This window comes from Neodiprion virginianus, chromosome 7 (assembly GCF_021901495.1).
Source record: "Neodiprion virginianus isolate iyNeoVirg1 chromosome 7, iyNeoVirg1.1, whole genome shotgun sequence".
Classification (NCBI taxonomy): Eukaryota; Metazoa; Arthropoda; class Insecta; order Hymenoptera; family Diprionidae; genus Neodiprion; species Neodiprion virginianus.
The window spans coordinates 1,493,089-1,514,997 of record NC_060883.1 but is presented as its reverse complement, the minus strand read 5'-3'; the positions used below and the strand labels follow the sequence as shown (position 1 = coordinate 1,514,997).

The window sequence follows — 21,909 nt, the reverse complement described above, 5'->3', positions numbered from 1 at the left end:
TCCCTAGCTCTTAGGCACTCAAATATCTATGGATACTCTTTCTCTGCCCGCCAGGTACCGCTGCCGACGACCGGGATCTCTATCCGGCCGCCAGACGACTCTCACTCGTCTACAACCTATGGCCGAATCGGGAGCTTTGAGCAACGACGGCGGGAGGAGTTTCGTCTGCTAATTTCCTAACCTCTCGAACTGTCAGTCTCTGTGGAACGTACTTATGTAGAAAAATCAGAGCAACCAAATTTCTTACGAATTTCTGATATCTTTATTACCTTCTGTTATTCACGTTCGAATTCACTGGAACTACTTCGACGTTTATTCTAGTTCTGAAACGGGTTTGTTTGACAACTGTCAATTTGACGTTTGAAGCATTCTTATACTCATACATCCGATTCTGCCATTGCATGTACTTAACCTTTGATTAAATGCACAGACAATCGGAGATTCGTGAAGCCTGAAAATGACATCTATATTCGATCAGTACGAGCAAGATTCTCAGAGGTCAAAACATCCTGTGGCTCCGTCTATCAGGCCTGATATCGTGAGTGTTATTTCATCCGCTGGGAATAGAACATGTAACAAACTGGACAAATATTTTCAATGGACTCCGACTACGAAGATTGATTTCTATTATTAAAACTCTTTGGCAGAGATGATTACCGATAAATTTACCAAATAGAGAGTTCTTTTTCTTAGAGCACGACTGGATTCATTCACATGAAGCTTCGGGATGATGGTCCCATATTCACCAAACAGAAGGTGAATTTCTTGCCCTCGGACGATATCACGCATCTCGCAGTCAGCAGCAACTTGATTGTCATCGCCATGGCCAACAACGTTCTATTACGCATAGACATGAAGCACCCAGACAAACCTGAGGGTATCTTGACTTGAAAAATTGATATTCAGTTCCAATCTACCGCGAATTTTGATTTAAAACTTAACTTTCGTTTCGATCAGACATCGACATCTCAAAGTACTCGGCGAACATGAAATTGTCCGGTCTTTTTCTGGATCCCCTTGGATATCATCTGCTACTCGCAATGGTTCCTAGCAAAGGGGACACTCCGCCTGCAGAGCTCTTTTATCTACACAGAAAAACGACAAAACTTAAGCAGGTAAGGCAAGTTCGTACCTACTAGAAACATTTTATTTTATTAAACTTATACAGGCGTAGCCTTCGGTACATTACTTGATGTATTAGTGCGAGAACACGAGCAAATCAATTAACAATTCACAAAATAAAGGAAATCAATGTGCGCATCTAAAATGTCTGACTGGTTATAATCATCTAACAATTTAAGCATATCAATAACATAATGAATTTTACAAATTATAAAATAAGCACTCAGTATTTTATTTATACTTAGAAAATAGTTTTTTGACAATAATATGAACTGAATCAATATTAATATTATTCTTTATACAAAGGAATTGTATAATTAAACTGGCCAAATGCTTACAAAAGTCAGTATGTATCACATTAATCGGGTTATTTCTATTCAATCTCTTGAATACTAAATTAGATAGAATTGATAAGATTAAATTCAATAATATTGCTAGTATTAATTACAAAGAGTTCAGTTATTTTATTACTGCTATTTTCATATCTAACACCAGTCTTTGGTTTGAAGATTTGAAAACTTAAAAACCATCGATTATCGATTTCTTGAGTCAGAATTAAACCTGCGATTCTAACTTTCAGGCTGGAAAATTCAGAGGTCACGAGATCACTGCTGTAGGATGGAATTTCGCCAACACTTCAGAGACCACCTCGGGTCCTATACTGCTCGGAACGTCAAAGGGGCTGATTTTTGAGACTGAAATCGCGCTTGATGGTGACAAGATATTTAACACGAGCCTGGAGCAGTATTGGAGGCAGGTAAGTCGAGGTAAAACCAAGTACGCACTTTTGACGGTATTCGAAAATGAAAGCAGAAGCGATAATCACTGGTATTCGTTTCTAAGCTTCCCAATTATCTGCCTCTCTACGGCAGTAAAGAGGTAGACGGACTCGTGAGTATAAGAAAATAACAAAAATCTAACTCTGTACCATGTTTTTTACAAAGTTATTTCAATCAGTCGTAAGCTTGAAATGGACTGGCAATTCCACTTCTACGTTGCACAGTTTGCCGTTCTTTTATTCAGGTATTCGACATAGGCGAGGAGAGTAAGCCGCCCATCACAGGTCTGGAGTTTCATAGATTGGGAAACAGTGACAGATACGTAGTGGTGGTTACAACTCTGATCAGGATTTACCAGTACATTGGCTCTGTCACTACTTTGGACGAGAAGCCGCTGCTTCAGCAGATTTTCAACAGATATTTAAACGCCAAGGGTAACATTTGCCGCATCATAGTCAATCCGCAGAATAAGACTATAATCTAGCAACATCGAATTCATTTGCATTTATTCCACAGAGAGATTCAATCAGTTGGACAGCACCCTGCCTTATTCAAAAATGCAGTTCTATTACTCGGAACCCAAACAGCTGCCAAAGTCTTTTGGCTGGTTGACTGAAACTGGTATAGTATACGCTCAGATAGATCCCAACGTCGACCCGAAAAACGTGTTGGTGAATAAAAAGGTGATAACGTGTCCGGAAACGAGTCTGATTGGTGGAAACATTTCGCATTCGTCGGAAAGGCCGCTATCGTTTGTGCTGACCGAATTTCATACGCTGCTTTTGTACTCGGACCGCGTCAAGGGACTTTGCCTTCTCAACCAAGAGCTGATCTTTGAGGACATCTACAACGATGTATGAGTTTCTTTTCTCCTATCGACGTGCTTCTGCTTAATTGTTGAAACTTTTTTTTTATCCCTTTCGCAGGCATTCGGCAAGCTCGTCAACATAACTAAGGATCCCATGACAGGCTCTATATGGGCCTTTAGCGAACGCGCTGTCTTCAAATACAAAGTCACCAAGGAGGACAGGAACGTTTGGCAGGTAACGCGCTTCTCTTTGCCATCAGGACGATGTTTTTGCCCATATTAAATCGCTTCTTGATTTCCACAGATTTACGTTGACAAGGGTGAATTCGATCTGGCCAAGAAATACTGTAAGGATAACCCGGCGCACATCGATCACGTGCTCGTAAAACAGGCGGAAATGTTATTTGGAAACAAGGAGTACGTATATAATTCGAAGCAACTCATCACGCCCTCCATTAAAGATTGCTAATCTGATCTCGATTTCAGATACGATCGGAGCGCGATCATTTACGCCGACACGCACTCGTCGTTCGAGGAGGTGTCATTAAAATTTTTGCAGGAGTGGCAAATCGAGGCATTGAAAACGTTTCTGAAAAAGGCAAGGCTTTTCTAGGATCATTGGACAGCTTGGTGAGAAATTCTGGGCTCATTATCGATTTTTGCAGAAATTAGAGGGACTCAAACCGCAGGATAAAACTCAGGTGACAATGATAGTCATCTGGGTTGTGGAACTATTCATGAACCAAATGGGTGCTCTGAGAGGCGACCACACTTCGCATCTCCATAATCCGCGATATCAAGAACTGCAGAAACAGTTTGATAGCTTTTTGGCAATACCGAAAGTTGAGGTGAGATTATACGAGTGATAATAATTTTCGAGCGATTTTTTGTTATCGTATTCGTTTTCCACAGGAGTGCATTCGAATGCACAAAAGCTCGATATACGACTTGATGGCGAGCCACGGAGACAAGGAGAACTTGATTCGCCTGACGATAATGCACCGCAACTACGAGGAAGTAATACGCCAGCATCTGTACAAAAACAACTACATGGAGGCTCTGAACGTTCTGAAAAGTCAGGGGAACAGAGAATTGTTCTATCAATTCGCAGGCACGCTCTTGCAGGAGCTTCCGAAACCCACTGCACTCGCGCTCATCTCTCAAGGCTCGATGCTCAAGCCGTCCAAGCTTCTGCCTGCTCTGGTCTCCTGCAACAACGACGAGAAACACGTAAGAATAGAAAACCGTAAAGGACTAACAAAGGGTGCAAAACAACTTAATCGGCATGTTTCAGGCCCAGGAAGTGATTCGCTACCTGGAATTCTGCATCTACAAACAAGGATGCCAGGAGCAGGCGATACACAATTACCTTCTGTCTCTGTACACACGCTACAAGCCAGACGAGGTGCTACGATACATCAGTTCCCAAGGTGGATATTCGATCCTTTGTCACGGATGATTAGAAATCACTAACCTTATACTTGTTCCATTTTCAAAAAAAAAAAAAAAAACAAGGTCAAGATATCGGCATGGTTCCGTACGACGTTCATTTTGCACTGCGGCTCTGTCAGGAGGTGAAACTAACCAAGGCTTGTGTCCAGCTATCGGCGCTGCTTGGGCTCTGGACGGCAGCGGTTGACTTGGCGTTGACAATAAGCGTCGATTTGGCCAAGCAGATCGCCTCTATGCCTTCGCAGAACGACGACGAGCTAAGGAAGAAGCTTTGGCTAAAAATAGGTGAGTGCGACTCGGTCGAGAGAGTATAAATCCCACCTTCGAGGTTACGATTGAATGTTTTTCGCAGCTGAGCATGTGGTGAGAGAGCGGGATGATATCAAACAGGCAATGGAGTTTCTGCAGCAGTGCGATTTGGTCAGAATCGAAGACATTCTTCCGTTTTTCTCGGATTTCGTAACCATCGATCATTTCAAAGATGCCATCTGCAACTCTTTACAGGTAAAAAAAGGAAAAAAAGAAGAAACGCGATGCTTGATCAGAGCAATCAAAGCTAACGGTTCGAGATTAACACGCCTTTAATAATCATAATTAGGAGTATAATCAACACATCCAAGATCTCAAGGAGGAGATGGAAGAGGGGACCAAGGCAGCGGAGCTGATCAGGAAAGATATACAGTCGTTTAGAAACAGGTACATCTATTTTTGTCCCGAAAGCGAAGACAGAGTCTTTTTGCTACCTGAAAAAATCTGGAAGAGCAAGTTGCTGATCCGCTTCTTAAATTTCAGATGCATTTTCATCCCGGCCAAGGACACCTGCAACACTTGCGATGTTCAGCTGCTGCTCAGGTCGTTTTATGTATTTCCCTGTGGCCACAGATTCCACAGCGATTGTCTTGTCGCCGCCCTCATTCCCATGCTCTCCATGGAGCAGAGAACGAAGCTCGCCGATCTCCAGCGTCAGTTAACCACCGTTTCTGGGAAAGCGGAGGACACAAATTCCATCGGCTCAGTTTCCCTGTCCACCAAAGATCAGATCAAAGCTGACATCGACGATCTTATCGCTTCCGAGTGCATCTACTGCGGAGAGCTGATGATCGAGTTAGTGCTGGCTTAATTTGATATCTGAATTTGATATGCCATTCTGGTGCAACGAATTCTTTGAAGAATGTCAGGATAGTCGGAATCTCAGTATTGAGTTGTGCTGTTTTTTACAGATCGATAGACAAGCCGTTCATCGAGGAGGAAGATTACGAGAGAGTGATGAAAGAGTGGGACTGAATGACACTGTGGATAATCAAAGGAGTCGTATTCTTGATTCTCTACAACAACTAGCGGAAATGATTTTTTAAATACTCCGAAGCGAGATTGGAATCGAAATGAAGAGCAGGTCAGTGTATTTGAACAACAAAGCTTCTGATCACTGGCTTGTTATTTGTATAGGATTGTTCACAGCAGCAATAAAGATCCCAGTAGGGACGTAAAGACAAGAGCCTAAAAATGAATCCAAAAACAATATTTTTTTATAAAACATACGACATTTATCACAAATATTAGTTTATCATTTACACATATGCATTTGACGGAAATTTGCCTCAAAAAAAGGTAATACTGTTTTGGCGTATGCGGGCATGGGATTTAACAGAGTGCGGGAATTACCATCGGCCGCAAATTATTACATAATAATAGTATTACACCTATAATCAGTGTCGAGATTCCGAATAATTGACGCGCGCGACGGAATTGGTGGGCGATTCTGAGTAGTACAAAAAGAATAAATAATCTTGCCACTAGAAACTACATTCTGAGTTCTGCTTCAATTTTTTTATCTACTTTGCTAACAGACCGATCGCCGAGCACGTAAAATCTCAGAGGTTTCATTGCCCACTCGGGACCAGCGCTGTCGATACCGATTCTCGGGCACTTTACTATTTCGATGACGCCATCACCTTCGTTTTCTTCGCCATCTTCGATCCACAGCCCTCGCCATTCGCATGCTGAATACTTTGTGTGATCTCTACTGAGCGCGAACGCTATGCAAAATTTTGACGGACCATTGCTGAGCTCGTGAACTTTGAAGTTCTTTGCCAATTTTTTTGCCCTGTCGACGCCTTGCTTCGACTTCGAACCTGGTAGTGGCAAATTTCTAAACTCTGCCATCTGGTCCATTCCCTCGATAGGCGCCAGCGCTCTGATTAGCACGCCGCTTCCGTCACCTGGAACGAGGATACGGTCAATCGCGTGATCGAGACCAGATACAGGGTGAAATGGATTGCGCTTAAACTCACTACACGCTGATCATCTACTGGAATTTACAAGAACTCTAAAAAGTCGTTATATTCGTTCCTCAGCTTATGATCAGAACCAGTTTTCGCACACGAAATTTCTGCGGCTAACGCTAGCGTTATTGAATATGTAAAACCGAAGGGGCTTTGCGGCCCCCTCTGACTCCGCAGACTCGATACCGATGCGAGGCGCGGATATGACGGTAAGGGAAGTATCGTTATTCAACTCGTCGTTCTCGACCCACAGGCTCGAACATTTTGTGATGTCTTTTTCATTGAAGGCTTCTTTGTCGATCTCGAGCGCGGTGCAGAGTTTCGCGGGCCCGTTACAGAGCTGGTGCGCCTTCAAAATTCTTAACTTCTGCGTCATCACCTTCTCTTTGGATCCCTTGCTGAGCTGCGTATTGCGCAACAGTTCCATGTAGCTGTGGCCAATAATCGGCTCCAGCGCTCTGATGAAAACCGAGGCCCCTGGTGCTGTGGCAGGATGCAGCAACTCACCTTTGGAGGATATGTTGAAGCAGTGATACATGCCGTACGTCAGATAGACGTAAATCGTTCCGGGTGGCATGTACATGGGGACGTTACGGGGGGTGATTTTGTTCCTGTAGGTCTGCGACGCCCGGTCTTCGCCACCAAGATACGCCTCGGTCTCGACTATTTTGCCCTTCAAAATGGTGCCGTTCTCCAGTCGTCTCACCAGAATCTTCCCTGCGTCGGACAAATAGTTACCCGACAGGGGGGATTAGCATGCTAAATTATTGCCTGGTAACAATTATTGGGGTAATTATGTAATACCTAGAAGATTTTTCGCCAGCGTCTCACTTGGGACGTCGAAAAATTCGAAACCAAGTCGGTTGGCGGACAAAAGCTGTTCCTCCGGAGTTGTGGGTGGATCTTGACGCTGCTTCAGTTCACTTTTCATCATTTCCATATCCACGACTGCCCGCAGCGGACGTTTATTAGATTTTAGTTTATCAGGCTCCGTTCCTATAGCGAAATTATGGTAAACATCGAGGAATAATTGACTGATTTTATGTTAACAATTTCTTTTTCCTCACTACCTTTAGGCAGCAGGCTTCCCAAGTTTAACTTCGCCTTTCCCTTTGCTATTTCCATCGTAGTGCTCGTCTTAGATGCAGCCTTGGGTACATCAGACTCCAGTGCTATGCCATTTTCTGCTTCAAGCTACAAAACCGTGAAGTCAGAGCCAGATCTGAGGTATTTATGTCATTGTTATTTTCCAACGTAACACTTGAGCGCAAATATTGACTAAAAAAATTTTAATTCGCACATTTTGTGGTCAAAATTTGAATGGCGAAGATACATAAGCAGGTATAGCCTGTCGCAATGCGATTAATACTGTAGAAAATTGAGTAGTTTATGCGGACAGTCACCTGTTTTCTATTTCTCACGAGATTCTGAACTTTGGTGGCGAGTCTAATTTTTTTTGGAGTCATGTCGCTTGTACCAGATGATAATATTGACTGATTTGAATTCGCTGACGAGCAATTGGTATCACCAGAGTCTATAACCGCAGCTTCCTGACTTGAGGATAAACCAGTAGCACACCTCTGAAAGACGAGGCGACATGAATCTGTAATATGGTAGTTTTGAAACGATCAATTTTCAGTTAAAAGAGAAGGAGAGGAACTGATGTTTTTTTATTTTTTTTCTCTGTCTTCGGGTTCGAGCCGTTTTTATTTGATATTATATATTTTTCTTATTATCGTTCATATTATTACTTCTAAGGGTAAAAGTCGGGTAACCAAAAAAAAATTGAAAACTCGCATAAATTTCTATATTGTGTTTATCGCCTAACGTATTCTAACCTCTTTCTTGGTAATATAAAAATTCTCATCCGACAGTTCTCATGCTCTTTATTGTTACAACCCTAACCACGATTCATTGCCCTCTGTTTTCTACTATCAATTTTTCGTCTGTGGTGCGGACGAACGAAAGAATGAATGAAATAGTTGGGGTCTTTACCGCTAGGCGTATTCGCGGAATTTGTACTATTCTACAGGTGCATGGAAACAGGTGCACATGGAAGTGGAGCCGGTGCAGTAGCAAGTGCTGATCCTATTAGCGGAAATTAATTGAATTAGCGCAGGTGCACCAGGGTGCATTGGACCTATTGGTATGCACACTATATGTATGATGAACGCCTGTGCCAGAGGTTTCAGCCTATCGAATATGCTGCCGTGTATGTTGAGTTGCCTTGTACAAGCGCATCAGGCGCATAGCGCGATGCAAGTCTGGTTATAACAGTTTGAAAGATTTGAGCAAAAAAAAAAAAAATAAAGACATATCAAAACTAACGCAATGAAATACTTCTTGTTACTGAGTAAAGGGATAGTTTATTTCGATTGGGAATATAAAAATTATTAACGATCCTTGGAAAGCAACTTGAATTTTGTAATCTGCAGTTTCGTAATATGGGTTCGGAGTTTTAAAACTACTAATACTAATATTTAATGTGATACACTTGACGTAATTTGTGCTACGAAAAATGATCCTACAACTACTGAAATCTTGAGTCTTCAATATTTTGATTAAGTTCGTAGATTTGTGGAGTAAATGCAACTTACCGATAAGTCTCAAACTTCTTGTTCTGACATTTCGCGAATTGATCACAAATTTTTGCAGCAACATGATGATAATTTTTATTTTTTTTTGATCATGCAATGAATTCAACGATATTTGTACGTCTCTTGTGATCACAAACGTCAAAATATGATAATATTAATCTCGAACATAAGCGAGGCGATGACCAAATGTTTCAATTACATATCTATAATATAATTCATGGTTACCAACTTCACATAAGTTAACTCAAATATTGACTAAGGATAAGAAATGGAACAGCACAATTATTATTATTTTATTCCAAAGTTCTGTTTTTTTTTTTATTTTATTGCAAATCGTCGGAAAAACGGCAGCCGAGGTTCGTAAAATAAATTTGGTATTTTATGTCACTGTCCATTTTTATCACATTTTCAAGCTTTTAATTAATTATTACGTTATTTCAAGCTCTGTGTGAATTAATATTAGTCCAATTTTAAAATATGCAGGCATGTATCATTATTATCATTATTTTCGATCAACTATACCACTGAGTTATTATCAGAATACTTCTTACGCATCTCACTTCAAGTCTACAATTCGGTTTCACTTTACCAAAGTTGACACGAATGACATTATAGGGAAGGTTACGTCAAAATCATACGGTCTGCATTATTATGCTCCTGAAACTCGATTAAACTTGACAGATCGTCGTTGAATTTTTTTTTTTTACCGTGGTGATACAAGAATTAGTGAAAGATAAATCTAGAAGGATACGAGTATTTCAAATTATTTAATGAGAATCGTTTAAATAAAAGTATTCGTCAATTTTTCCTACTGGCATGGCAGCTAAAATTAATACTCCCCGGGCGCAGGAGCATCCGAAAAATCATGTGGAAACCAACTCCAGGTTAAGAAATCCTCTCAATGTCGTCGTGGAGAAAGTTGGTAAAACGCGAGCCAGAGTTCACGGGGACGTGAGGTATTTGAAGGAAATTTTTATGATTAATTACTCGGAACTGAAATGCCATTGTTAATTCTTTTACTCCTTGAGCATTTCATCGGTCATCATTTTTACTCCAGCGTCGAAAGCCTGAAGGAATTGTTGATGTCATCGTTGTCGCTTTTGCCAAATGCAAAGCAGGCTGATGCCGATGGAGATTTGAAAAATTCGGCGACTGTCGAAGGAGGAAAATTGCGGACTGAGTCCAAAGACGGAAAAGCAGCCCTCCTTGGCAAAGTGAGAAAAACCGAGGGTGATGGAGGTCTCGATTTTTCTTCGCAGCTGGATGCGTATCAACGTTATGGAAGAAAGAAAGACGACTCCGACGCTAAGATGAAAAGGAAAATGAAAACAGAATGGAAATCTCGGAGGGGAAAATTCTCCGGAGGAAAATCCAATAAGCATCGAGGACATAACGGGGAAGACGATGATGATGCTGGGGAAGCTGACGGACTCGATGCAGACGAAAAAGGAATTGTCGAAAGCCTTCCGAGCTGCTTGAGCATCTCTGGTGAGAAAATATAGTGTTTGTTTTTAATTATTAAAGGCGTTATTATTGTGTCTCAAGCTAGGCGGGAAAAATTCGGGGAATCTTACAAACTTGAGCGATCATGAATATGAATACTTCTTCGATTACACCGTTACAGCAACCGAAAGTGAGGAATTACCGCTTTCACACGACGGTCGTTGGCTGCGTAGACACTTCAAGAAGCCCTTGACACACGCTTTGAGAGATATAGCGAATAAAAAACCAGCCGATCCTGTTGGCTACCTTGCCTTTTGGCTGCGGAAATATCGCAGTAACGAGGAACACTGGCAACGGAAACAGCAGTTTGAAAACGAGCTGCGTCGGTTGAGAATTGAGCCGATGCTCCAGCCCGAGGTCCGAAAAACAGATAATATTGAGATGAAAAAATTAGAAAGTCGTTTACCGCATATTTTTGAATTTTTTCTATTCCAATTTCTTGGCATTCTTAGGAACCCATCGAAGACTTAGAGATGGAGTATTCAGTAGGAGAAGAAGGTGGCGGGAATACTGATTGGAATTACCAAAATTATCATCCTACAACTCCAGATCTAGATCCGTAAGAAAAGAACTATTATTTATTTTTATTGCTCAAGCAAGTGGATCAAGGAAGCGAATGATTATTATTTGATTCCATTATAAACTTGATTTAAATAAGAATATAAATTAGCAAAATCCACCCATGCGAAGACAACTGATAGTGCTTCAACGAGATTCCATGATCTCCGATCAGATGTGAAGCAATGATTTTTATTCGACCAGATCATTAATATTGGGAAAAAAATGTAGATAGCAACTTCGCGGTTATCCTCTTTTCATAAGTAATGAAATTTAAATTGATACGGTTCAAACCTCGTTCTTCTAGGCGTCCTAGGAAAACGGAATCTAATTCTATCGTAAAATCAACGTTGAATCCGATGATCAGATAATTCCGCTGACATATATGCAATTCCGGTTCCCACTCACAGGCGTAATTTTGAATAAAATCAAACGACCATCGTCGTCCGCGATTACAAAATCCTATCGCACGTATGCGTTTCCGGTTGCCAAAATCAGGCGCAGCGCACGCATACACGTAGTTTCGACACGAGATGGCGCCACAAGCGAGTCATCCGTAAATCCGCGAGTCTCGAACCGGCCGCAGACGGAGATTCAACTTGAGCCGGGTTTGCCGGCAGCGATATCAGAGGGTGAGTACAGAAAGCTCCGCTTTCCACCCCACATGTATTTCTCGCAAAATTTCGTCGACCCTCGTCAGTTTCCGTGTGCGAAAAAGTTGGCTCATGCGTGGGAAAGGTGTCAACTGACAGTGTGCCGCGCGCAGTCGCCGAGGAAGGATATTATGAGGCGTTCGCAACTGTCCGCGTACAAAATCGCACCCCATCGTTCTAGTAATTCCATACGTTCGTGAAATAATTACGAGGTATCGCGAAAGGGGTTCCCGCGTTCAAACCGAGATCGAAACTTGGCATATCGTCGCGCGTGTCGATCAATCCGCGAGTCGCGCGACTGGTCAACAGAGGCCCACCTCGCTCTGCCCCAATTCAACCCCCGACCTCGGGACGCTAGCTGTGCGGAAGGAAAGCAAGGACGGAAAGGGTGAAAACCGCGGCCGAGGCCGAAAACTAGGCCAATCGGAGGCCAAATAATCGCCGCGTGTGCGACTTGCTGGAAGCGACAGCCAGGGAGTCCGAAGTGCAGTGTGACAAGTGACAGGCTGTCGGACAGGTGAAAATTATTGACGCGGGGCTCGTGGCGGCCATGTTCTCGGCCTAGTTTAGGGGCCGGAGGCGAGATGTCGGGCGGGTCGTCGGGCGGTGGAAATCGCGTAGATACGCAACCCTCAGCGGCGGCAGCAACGCGGAGGATGGTTGATCTGGTGCCAGGACGCGAGTCGCGGCTCGAAAAAGGCGCAGCGTGAATCCGTTGGGCTCGTTTCTCTTTTGTTTTCGGGACTGCTGACGTCACTCGACGCACCTGGTCAAGAGAAAAACATCCCCCTACCCCCAATCGGCGCCATCTTGCATCCGCGTGCTCTTCGCGCTTTCGGAACACGAAGAATTCCCAACGCGTCGATTCCGATTTCCGCGTGTCCGCGGCCGATCGCATCGTCTCGTTGCCAACTTCAGACGGCTGATCATCACCTCATCCCCAGCCATCCGTACATCTCGCCAGTATCGCGTCGTCCCACCCTCGCGATTTTCGGAGATATTATCGTGAGTGGAAGGTGTACGTACGTATGTACGTACGTACGATCGATAATTGTGATCAAAAATTGCATACTCGTAAGTTTTCACGCGTGGATATGTCGTCGGGACTCCTGTTGATTATCGCCTGCGATGCGAGAAGAATTGATGAGAATAACAGGTAGATAGACATAGAATTGTCGGACAGATGGATAGATCGATTGATTGAACCTGTGCGCGAGTGAAGGTTTGAATAGGTCTGAAATTAACCGAAATTGTTGTCGTTTGCTTGTTGGCAATACAGCGCGGAAACTTGTACGAAATGCCGATTTGAGGATGGAGATTCGATGCCGATGCTCCGCGGCATCATTCTTATTGTAGAATGACGAGGAAGAGGAGGAGGAGACGGATGATGGATGATTAGGTATTTGAGCCGAGGAGACGCGGAGAGTGAGAGAGGTAAAATTGTTTTTCAAAAGCGTAGAAACTCGTATGCGAGTACGAAACGGTCGCACTCTATTGTGCATGGCATGGCAACAAGGTTAGGATCGAAGTTTTTCAATCCGATTGCCACGTTCCCTTTTTAAAATTCTATCCACTTTTGTTTTTTGGTTTTTTTTTATTTCTTGTCTCCTTCTCTGTAAATCACGCGTTTTAGCGCTTCGCATTTTAATGTTCTAAAATTTTATCTCTTTCACTCTCTCACTTGCGCAGTTTCGTTTTTTAACCGTCTGTTCGTTCGAAACAAAACACGATCAAACGAAAATGAAACATCGCTTATGAATAAATTTTTCACGTATGAAAAACAAAAACAAACAACAACAACAGGAAGGAATTAGGAAGAAGATGAAGAAACTAAGTGTGAAAATGAGAACAGCAAAGACGAAAGTATAACGTTCTGTAATTTTTTTTTTATAGATATTTGCACAGTCGGTGCGGATCGTTGCGTCGTATTTAAACTGCGATGACAAAGGACTGGAAATTTTTTTAATTTTTTTAACCCGCAAATCTTTCACGCGTTATTATCATCTCGCCGAAGTGGTAAAAACAAATCTGTATCGTTCTAATATATATTATAATCGAATTTGTGGTGCGGCAGAGCGGTTTCTGTGCAGGGTGCAAGTGCAATGAATAATACGAATAATAATAATAACAACAACAATAATAGTAACAACAACAACACTTATACCGAAAGTAATTTTAGACGACGATGATTCTCCTCGTCTATTTTAGTTTCGTGTAGTGCTGGTGGTGTTGGTGGTGGTGGTGGTTGGTGGTGTTGGTGGTGGTGGTGGTCGTGGTGGTGGTGGTGGTGGTGGTGGTGGTAGTGCCACTCTGGATAAGGATAATAAGGATTATATCACACTTCTACCGCTACTTTGATCGCCACTTTCTGCAGGATACAGGCCCCGAGATTATTCGCAACTTTTTCCGCCACGTTTTTCATCCCCGAGAACGTAAGTTTTGTTTTACGCAACATCTGATAATTTTTAGAGTTAATTAGGCTGAAGTTAGCAGCGTTTACAAACAAAAATTACCAACCTGCACCTTTGGGATAATTGAAGAAATTGAATTTACAAAATCTTAAGTCTTTTAATGCTGTATCAAAGGTTTACTAAATTTCAGGTGAATCTAGAGTTGCTTAATGAATAGTTTTTTTTTTTTTTACTTCCAATAACGATGACAAAATATCGGGAAAAAAATCATTGGTGCGCAATTTTAGAATGACTTTTAACGAATTAGCTTTGTAAAATATGAGTATAATCTTATTTATCGTGTTTCACCAAAATTTCAGATATTCTTAAAGGCGCGAAGTAACGATTTTCACCTAAACATGCATCGTTACAGTAACGTTATTAACTTCATCCTCACGAAAAATCCATCATTACAAATAACATTACAAACTCTGCAGCCTAATTAGAGCTATAGAATATACTAAACTCAAATCGTTTTCTTTTTTCGCTAAATATATACATATGTATGTAAAAAAATTGCGAAAAAAAAAGAAATACGTAATTTACTTGATTTAAATTTTTGATAGAATTTTCTCCCGTTACGAATATTGTATTTTTATTCACGCGAAGGATAAAAATAATATTTTTATACACATATATTTATCGCTCAAAATTACAAGTTAAAACTCCGCTTCGTTATTTGACAAGGGTAAAACAATTTCGACCGATAAAAACTGTTCTACGAGTCGTGAGTAAAAAATTATCGCGGATGTTAAATTTAGTTATTCATATTTATACTTCAAGTACGAAAAATTTCGAGGCATATATAATATTATACATATATTGTCGCCGTATTTTAAATTACTACCGCAGTTTTTTTTTTTTTTTTCTTCTGCAAATTGCGCGAACAATTTCTTGCCTGTGAATGCAAAATTTGTGGAAAATAATATTCGGGAATGTTGGAAACGAGATTTCGTACTTGCGGTTTTTTTTTTCCTCATTACAATTTATCGATTCATTTTTTCTATCTTACGATTAAATTAAATCTCTCTGAAGCCATGATTCTTTCATTTTGTCACCTAATTTCGGAACAAATATTTTCTCATCACGTGCGCGCAAAGAATTATTCGATAATTTATGACAACATATAATAAGTATTATATACATATACGCATTTTACTCCGCGTAATTAAATTAATCAATTATCCACCTCTCGTCTCGTCTTCGTCGTCGTCTTCGTCGCCTTGATCTTTTGCTGCACGAAGTGACATAATTTATAAGGCAAACTTGGACCGCCGTTGCACTCAGCAAGCAGGCGGAGAAGAGAGTAGATTAGCTGTGTGTGTGTGTGTGTGTGTGTGTATATATATATATGTATGTACGTATACGTATGTACGTCACGTTAAAATTATTCGCGCACCCTTCCGATAATTTTGCGCAAGATTCTACGCAGCTGCACAAATTTCAACGATGGCAAAGCAAACGAATCCCTGATTGTCATCGCTCGTCCTGTTAATTTTAGCAATTTATACAATCAAACAACAAATTTCTATTCCGTGTGTATTTTGTACACGTACATACCTGTTGGAACGATACGGAAAAGGGCGTTTCTTTTACAATTAGATTTCGCTCTACTATGAGATTCTTGCACTTTTTCTCACCAAGATATAAGCTCTCGCGAAAGGGCCGCAGGGATGACAAAAAATTTCTAATACCGCCTCGACGACGTTGAAATTTCGGAAAAACAGGTTGTTTTTGGGAATTTGAAAATTGGGATTATACTTAAATCCTTCGATGGCTGTTTTGTGTGACGGAACAAATGTTTTTTTTTTTCTTAAGTCTGAGATGCGCGGAATTTTTTTTCTTTTTTCAGCGGTAACATAGAGAAATCTGTGCCGATATTTGTGAACAAAAATTTTTTTTTCGAACTTTCAAATATCAAACTTTTTTCAAAATTTATTTATTAGTCCGATGCTTATCGCATAATCCTCCAGCTCTTCGATTACAACCTTTTTCATCTCCCGAAGCATTAAAACACGCAGATGCGAGTATAATTATTATAAGTAAGCAACGCGTAAAATTTACCGCGGTTGCACAAAAAATTCTTTGTAGTATAAAAAATGAGAAAATATTTTCACGCGATCGTACGACGTGGAAAAATGAAAATTCATCCCGCCCTACGTCTGTGTAATAATTGATCGTGTGTATATGTTATAAGGAATCGGAGAAAAGAGAGACGAGGAGAGGAAGCAGAAAGTTTGCTCAGCCGCCGACGACGGTGGTATTGATCCTCCTTGTTTTCGACCCCTCGACCCTCTCGCAACTCTCTCTCTCTCTCTCTCTCCCTCTCCCCCTCTCTCGTCATCTCGCTGTTGCTCTTCACGCGTTTTCACCGTCAGCCGGACTCCGTTCTCCCAGTTTTTGCCATTATCTGATTATTTCGATAAGATACAGCGAACGTAAGAAAGAATCTCGACGATGCCAACGAATTATCGAAGACAAGGAAGAAATTTAATGTGGAAAAAAAAAAATAAAATACAGGTCCGTTATAATATCTCCGTAAATAACAATTCATTCCATCCCCGTTTTTATATTTTTCCTGCTTGGTTTTTTTTTTTTTTTTGTCTGCTCGTTGATGGCAATTCTGCAATTAAAGACTCTTTACTTCCGTCATTTTATTTATTGTCGCCGTTTCGCATTCTATCCACAGATCCGAACGGAATTGAAAAAAAAATTTACACGCGGAATGTTTATATTGGAAATTGAAGGGCAATTATGTATTGTGTAAAATTTAGGGTGGTCCTTAAAAAGGTCATTTTTGAATTTCTAATGCCTCGATCCCCCAAATCGGCTCTAAATAATTCAAAAACAATTCCCATATTCATTCAGATTTTTATCTCAACTCTAACCCCTACCTGTAAGTGAGTTGAAATTTGATACAGCGGTGTTTCTTGGGTCGTTGATTGCGTACCTGAATTCGAAATTTCGAAATTCAAAACGACGGATACAGTATGGCGAACAAACAACCCCAAAGTTACTTAATATTGTTACGAAAAGGGTTGAATGGAAAAATGAACCCTTTTACAGGCAGATGTTAGAGTTGAGATAAAAATTCCGGCAAAAACTTGGAGAATTAATTTTGAATTATTTGGAGTCGATTGGGGAGAGTGAGAGAGTCGAAATTCAAAAATGACATTTTTAAGAACTTTCCGATAGTATACATGAATAATACGAAAATTAGAATAGGGCGACAATAAAAAAAAGAAAAAAACGTAACAAGGACGACTTGTTCCAGCTTAGTCTTTGAAATTGTTGTTATTGTTGTTATTATTATTGTTGCGTTCCTGCGCGCAGCTTCAACAGGTAAAAACCAGGCAAACCCCATTTCGTCATCGCGTTTCACTCTATCGCGTATTATGTGCAATAAAGTATACGGTCCGCTATGCTGTACGCAGTTCTTATAGGTACATACATACATACATACATCCATGTACGAGTAGGTACATATACCCGAGTCCCGACGACGGAAGTGAGGAAGGAAGGAAGGAAGGAAGGAAGGAAGGAAGGAAGGGAGGGAGGGTGGAAGGGTTGTATTGGCTAGGGTGTTGTAAATAGGATATAAAGTATTATTTGTTGTCTTGAAGGCGGTGAAGCGGAAGAGAGGAAAATGGCATCCGGGAAAGATAAATAATAAATTAAATTAAATTATGGGGTGTGGTAGAGACGATAATAACGGGATGATATTTTTATAAAGCTGTGATATTCCGTCGTACGTATTACGCGTACGTATACATATACGGGAAATTCCATGCGAAACCGACCAACGTTTGACGTCAAGGAGAGCGTTTCGAAAAAAACAAAGCGAGTAAAATGAAAAAATTAAAAGTTTGACGCATAGCGTGAAAAGCCCGTTCTCGTCCGTCGGTTACCTGCCGGTTTTGAAAAAAATTTTCGCGTAGTTTCCGTCCAACGGTAATAACAAGGATAAACTTTGTTTCGCACTTCTTTATAAATGGGTAAAACGAATTGTTGTATAAAAGTATGACTGGTATTGTTTGATCTTGCATAAAATCATACCCTATTTATGTGTCCATCAGGATTCTCCGCCTGGCATGCGAAGGCCGAAGGTGATAACGGAGGTTGGCTGTCGGGGCGGCGAAAATCTGCCAGCCAACGGAGATTGGCTGGAGAAACGGTGAGCGCCGATCCGGGGCGATAATCACCGCTCCTGCTTCGCCCAGAAAGCGACTCTCCTCGTACACGCCACTGTCGACGAACAGCAGAACAGGTCGGTACCGAGCTTCGTTTTACTTGTTTAAAACGATCGCGTGACGAATTGAAAGGAAGGAAATTTCCGAAAAACGGAAACGATTTACATATTTTTCGGAAAATAGATATGCGTAAAGCGGGGAAAAAACCGTGATCGTTTGTTTGATTTATTTCTGGCTGAAACGGAAGTTGGAATTAAACGGGACGTGGCAATTTTTCACGCCCGTCATTTCGTTGTGAAATTCTGTAAGTGCGGAATTTTTTCGTACAGCCGTTTCCGAGATCGTTGTGAGAGTTTTTTTGGACAGAGGAACGGACTGACATTTTTCCGAAAGCCTGTTTTTCATATTTTAGAAAACTTGAAGTGATTTACGACCGAAACCAATACTTTTCTTTTATCGTCAAAGACGATAGTTGGTGAAAAAATGTTTAAAAAGCGTTGAATAATGTTGATGAAGAGAACGTGGCGGCCTCGAATGTCTTTGCTTTCGACTTTTCCACTTTGCTAAGACTGCCTTATTGAAAACAAACGAAGAAGCAATTAGAGGTTTTCTACAACATTGTTCAAACACCTCTCCTACACGTATCCGTTGTTGGAGAATTTTTTCTACATTGATCGAGATCTAGCTCTTCTTTTTAAATTTTGATACAAATAATTATTCTCGATCCTACAATATTTGAAATGTTTTTCGTTACTTTAACGAGTATTTTCATAAAACAAACAACCGCGTGTATAAACAATACGATTTTCTTCTTATAAAATTTCGACAAATTTTCGTCAAAGGAGTCGCTACGATTGAATTAACTCGACTTTGGGTATAACGAAGGTTACGTAGGTATCAGGTGTATATAATATATAAGGGTTAAGGACGAGATGAAGAGAAAATGAGCTAGAAGGCGAAGAAGGCGAAGAGCGATCGCCGAGAAATTACATTTTAAATGAGCCGCCTAATGAAATCTGCTTTGCGATAATTAGGAACTCGCCGCCGTTGCGGAGCCACGCCGGAAACTTCCGGACGCTTTTCTCCTGCGAATTTTATCCTCAAGGCTTGCGAATCCCCCGCCTTACTAATAACATGTAATTTCTTCGTCGTCGTCTCGCTCTTTTTCGCGTATCAATTAATTCCTCTTTTTCGTGGGCGGGCAGGAAGTGAAACAAATTGAAAACGGGGGTGGGGGAGATGAGGAGGAAGAAGAACTGCGGAGGAAAAAGGTTGCGAATCAAAATTAATACACTCGTTTTACACGTTCTTATTCTCGCTGTACGTTGCGTCGAGAGAAAGAAAAATACATAGAAAGAGAGGTCTATAAAATCGGGGAAGATATACCGTTTCGAATGAAACAACTCGGCGAACTTTCTACATATTTCATGATCGCCTTTTCATCCCGGAATCCACGTGTCGATGGAAAGAAGACGACGACTAGCTACTGCTGCTGTCGATTCTTCTCTCTTACCCGCTCCTTTCATTCTTCGCTTCCATTCGAGTAAACTTGCTCTATTCGCAGTAAAGTTTCGACGATCTGAATATATTGCGGTGTATGTATAAGCGAATAAATTAAAAAAACTGGATCGCGAATTCGTGCAAAGACCGAAGGTGAATAAGTTACAAACGTGTAATATAAGTTTCTGCGCACAGATGCGAGGCTTGACAACTTTTCTAATCTCTCTTGGAGCTGGACAAGAATTATTGCGAATTTTACGGAAGCTTATTATTGCTCGTATTGACGACAACTTCGTTAAAATTTATCCACAGATAGAAAAATCGCTTTCCCACAACTCGAAAATCTCGATCGAATAAATCAGGAGCGTTAAGGGTCCTGTAGAGAAGGCAATGCTTGTTACTATCGCTGAAAGGTTTCACCGAGACGACGAGAGTGAAACCCCACCGTAAAAACCTGCGGCTAATAATCGCCCGGGGTAACGATTAAATGCGTGGAGAATTATTGTTATTTGCCGTACGGATTTGCCCTTCATTCTCCCTTCGCGGTTAGACGCAAGATCCCTTATTTCGTTCCCTTGTGTCTCACTTCCACAAATTTGAACCTAACCGCGTTGAAAAGTACGGTGTACGTCACCAATGGAAGGATTTGATTCGAAGTAAATTGATTTGATTATATATATAACAACTAAGGTACGATTCGCGATGATGAATCATTTCGGATTCTGTTTTACCGACCATCGGTCTAACACTAGCGTATAAATCCATCGATAAAACAGAACTTAATACGCGGTTTCGCGCTGATGTGGTATAAAAAAGGAGCGTTGACGTTGAGAAACGAGATCTGAGAGAGGGTGTAAGGTGTTACAAAGAGACTCCTGTGCTGGTAGATCTCTTCGAGTGGCATGGCGGCCTTCGTCGTCGTCTTCGTCGTCGTTTGCCACGCGATCGAGAAGTACGAGGACGAGAGTTCCCGCAGGTTTATGGCTTCATAAATTTTCGCAAGCCGGTATTCTTTCGGGCTAATAGATTTTTCTCATAGAGAGACAGACAAAAGAGACGAGGGTGTACGTATGTATACGTCGGTGGCATCGAGAGAGGGTCGTGAGAGGGACGGAGAGAAAGAGAAAGAAACTTGACGGAGTTGAGCGATGAAAGGGAGACGACGGAATTCCTCGCGTCTGAGTCGAGGATCGGGCAAGCAGGGAAAGAGGGCGAGAGAGGCCGGAAAATCCAGGAGAAACGAGCCACTTCGATTCCTCGCATTTGTTACACTTCTTAGGTGTACCTACCCTATACATATATGCCGTTACGCGTAAAGGAAGAAGGAAAACACACATCCCCTTCTATCCCGAGACCGTTCATCGGTTAGATTTGTGCGTCACCGCGTTCGATTTAATCATCGTCACCATCGTCGTGAACAACCCCAACATCACCCCAACGATTTTTCGTTATCGGTGTGAGAGAAAGAAAATGACGAGAAAAGTTTCTGCCTCCGCTACTGTTGCAGAGGGTAAAGTTGCAACTGGGAAAAAGAGCCGGCTGCGCTTTCACGGAAAATTCAACTCCAATCTCCAATTTAGTAAGTCAACTTTGATGGAATTGATTGAGAGCGGAAAACGTCTCCAGGCGTCTTGGATCTTCGTTTATTACTTAACCGTCGCGTCGATGACCCAAGTCGCTGCATTTTGGAAGTGAAAATCGTTACGGACCATTGAACGAATCGACTTCGCGAGTCCAACTTCACGAGGGAAGTTCACCAGTCTGAAGTCGGCAGAGACAAAGTGCAGATCGCGTTGGTTACTTTTTCCGTCGCGGTATTCTCGCGTTTTTTACCCATCAAAAATAAAAAACGTCAAATTATCAGATACATTTTTCTCCTTCTCGGTGTCTTAAAAATTCTTTCGCAGGTGTTGAGGAAGATCCGACGATGAAAGAATTATTTTTTCGCTGCGTGGTTTGAAGTAAAAGACAAGAAAGCATAAGGAAAAACGAGAGGGGGGGAAAAAAAAATAAAA

At 41.4% G+C, this 21,909-nt stretch overlaps 4 protein-coding genes across 12 annotated transcripts in view; 3 read left to right on the top strand and 1 right to left on the bottom strand.

Annotated features, from left to right (window-relative positions):
- Positions 1-91: 91 nt before the first annotated feature.
- Positions 92-20,998, top strand: LOC124309058 (vacuolar protein sorting-associated protein 18 homolog). Of its 4 annotated transcripts, XR_006909162.1 has the most exons (20): positions 116-332; positions 431-538; positions 694-877; positions 958-1,115; positions 1,703-1,879; positions 1,966-2,013; positions 2,146-2,335; positions 2,418-2,755; positions 2,828-2,944; positions 3,014-3,126; positions 3,196-3,307; positions 3,375-3,557; positions 3,622-3,939; positions 4,004-4,139; positions 4,225-4,446; positions 4,514-4,665; positions 4,760-4,857; positions 4,954-5,265; positions 5,382-5,636; positions 20,988-20,998. XR_006909162.1 is itself a non-coding variant. In XM_046772297.1 (19 exons), exons 2-19 carry the CDS (start codon positions 458-460, stop codon positions 5,443-5,445), a joined length of 3,003 nt encoding a protein of 1,000 aa, XP_046628253.1. In that variant the 5' UTR covers positions 92-191; positions 431-457; the 3' UTR covers positions 5,446-5,654. The 4 variants fall into 4 exon arrangements, 3 of the variants coding, with proteins under 3 accessions (XP_046628253.1, XP_046628252.1, XP_046628254.1); XM_046772297.1 differs by lacking the exon at positions 20,988-20,998 and having other exon boundaries at positions 92-191; positions 5,382-5,654; XM_046772296.1 differs by lacking the exon at positions 20,988-20,998 and having other exon boundaries at positions 5,382-5,654.
- On the bottom strand, positions 5,516-8,519 carry LOC124309063 (DNA-3-methyladenine glycosylase-like). 2 transcript variants are annotated; one of them, XM_046772309.1, is made up of 6 exons: positions 8,282-8,519; positions 7,847-8,046; positions 7,514-7,637; positions 7,248-7,439; positions 6,951-7,160; positions 5,516-6,380 (listed from the first exon to the last, which is right to left on the bottom strand). In XM_046772309.1, exons 2-6 carry the CDS (start codon positions 7,907-7,909, stop codon positions 5,962-5,964), a joined length of 1,008 nt encoding a protein of 335 aa, XP_046628265.1. In that variant the 5' UTR covers positions 7,910-8,046; positions 8,282-8,519; the 3' UTR covers positions 5,516-5,961. The 2 variants fall into 2 exon arrangements, with proteins under 2 accessions (XP_046628265.1, XP_046628266.1); XM_046772310.1 differs by having other exon boundaries at positions 7,847-8,023.
- Positions 7,564-13,989, top strand: LOC124309065 (uncharacterized). Its single transcript, XM_046772312.1, has 7 exons — positions 7,564-7,670; positions 9,890-9,996; positions 10,098-10,528; positions 10,665-10,900; positions 10,996-11,102; positions 13,034-13,188; positions 13,558-13,989. Exons 3-6 carry the CDS (start codon positions 10,123-10,125, stop codon positions 13,113-13,115), a joined length of 831 nt encoding a protein of 276 aa, XP_046628268.1. The 5' UTR covers positions 7,564-7,670; positions 9,890-9,996; positions 10,098-10,122; the 3' UTR covers positions 13,116-13,188; positions 13,558-13,989.
- The window catches only part of LOC124309054 (uncharacterized), a 58,051-nt gene continuing 50,203 nt past the window's right edge, over positions 14,062-21,909 (top strand). For 4 of the 5 annotated variants that reach the window (XM_046772293.1, XM_046772290.1, XM_046772292.1 and 1 more), the window contains exons 1-2: positions 14,062-14,186; positions 18,281-18,471. The gene's annotated coding sequence lies outside the window, so the exon portion shown is untranslated. The remainder of the gene's footprint in view (positions 14,187-18,280; positions 18,472-21,909) is intronic. The other variant, XM_046772288.1, reaches the window with a different exon arrangement.

Excerpts from the sequence above, each read along its gene's own strand:
- LOC124309058 (XM_046772297.1), top strand. The coding sequence starts at position 458 with ATGACATCTATATTCGATCAGTACGAGCAAGATTCTCAGAGGTCAAAA. Across the intron at positions 4,447-4,513 it reads GAAGCTTTGGCTAAAAATAG|CTGAGCATGTGGTGAGAGAG; the intron begins GTGAGTGCGACT and ends TGTTTTTCGCAG. Across the intron at positions 5,266-5,381 it reads TGCGGAGAGCTGATGATCGA|ATCGATAGACAAGCCGTTCA; the intron begins GTTAGTGCTGGC and ends TGTTTTTTACAG.
- LOC124309063 (XM_046772309.1), bottom strand. The coding sequence starts at position 7,909 with ATGACTCCAAAAAAAATTAGACTCGCCACCAAAGTTCAGAATCTCGTG. Across the intron at positions 7,161-7,247 it reads GCTGGCGAAAAATCTTCTAG|GGAAGATTCTGGTGAGACGA; the intron begins GTATTACATAAT and ends TGTCCGACGCAG. Across the intron at positions 6,381-6,950 it reads CTTCAACATATCCTCCAAAG|GTGACGGAAGCGGCGTGCTA; the intron begins GTGAGTTGCTGC and ends TCCTCGTTCCAG.
- LOC124309065 (XM_046772312.1), top strand. The coding sequence starts at position 10,123 with ATGTCATCGTTGTCGCTTTTGCCAAATGCAAAGCAGGCTGATGCCGAT. Across the intron at positions 10,529-10,664 it reads GAGCTGCTTGAGCATCTCTG|CAACCGAAAGTGAGGAATTA; the intron begins GTGAGAAAATAT and ends ACACCGTTACAG. Across the intron at positions 11,103-13,033 it reads ACAACTCCAGATCTAGATCC|CGCGGAAACTTGTACGAAAT; the intron begins GTAAGAAAAGAA and ends TTGGCAATACAG.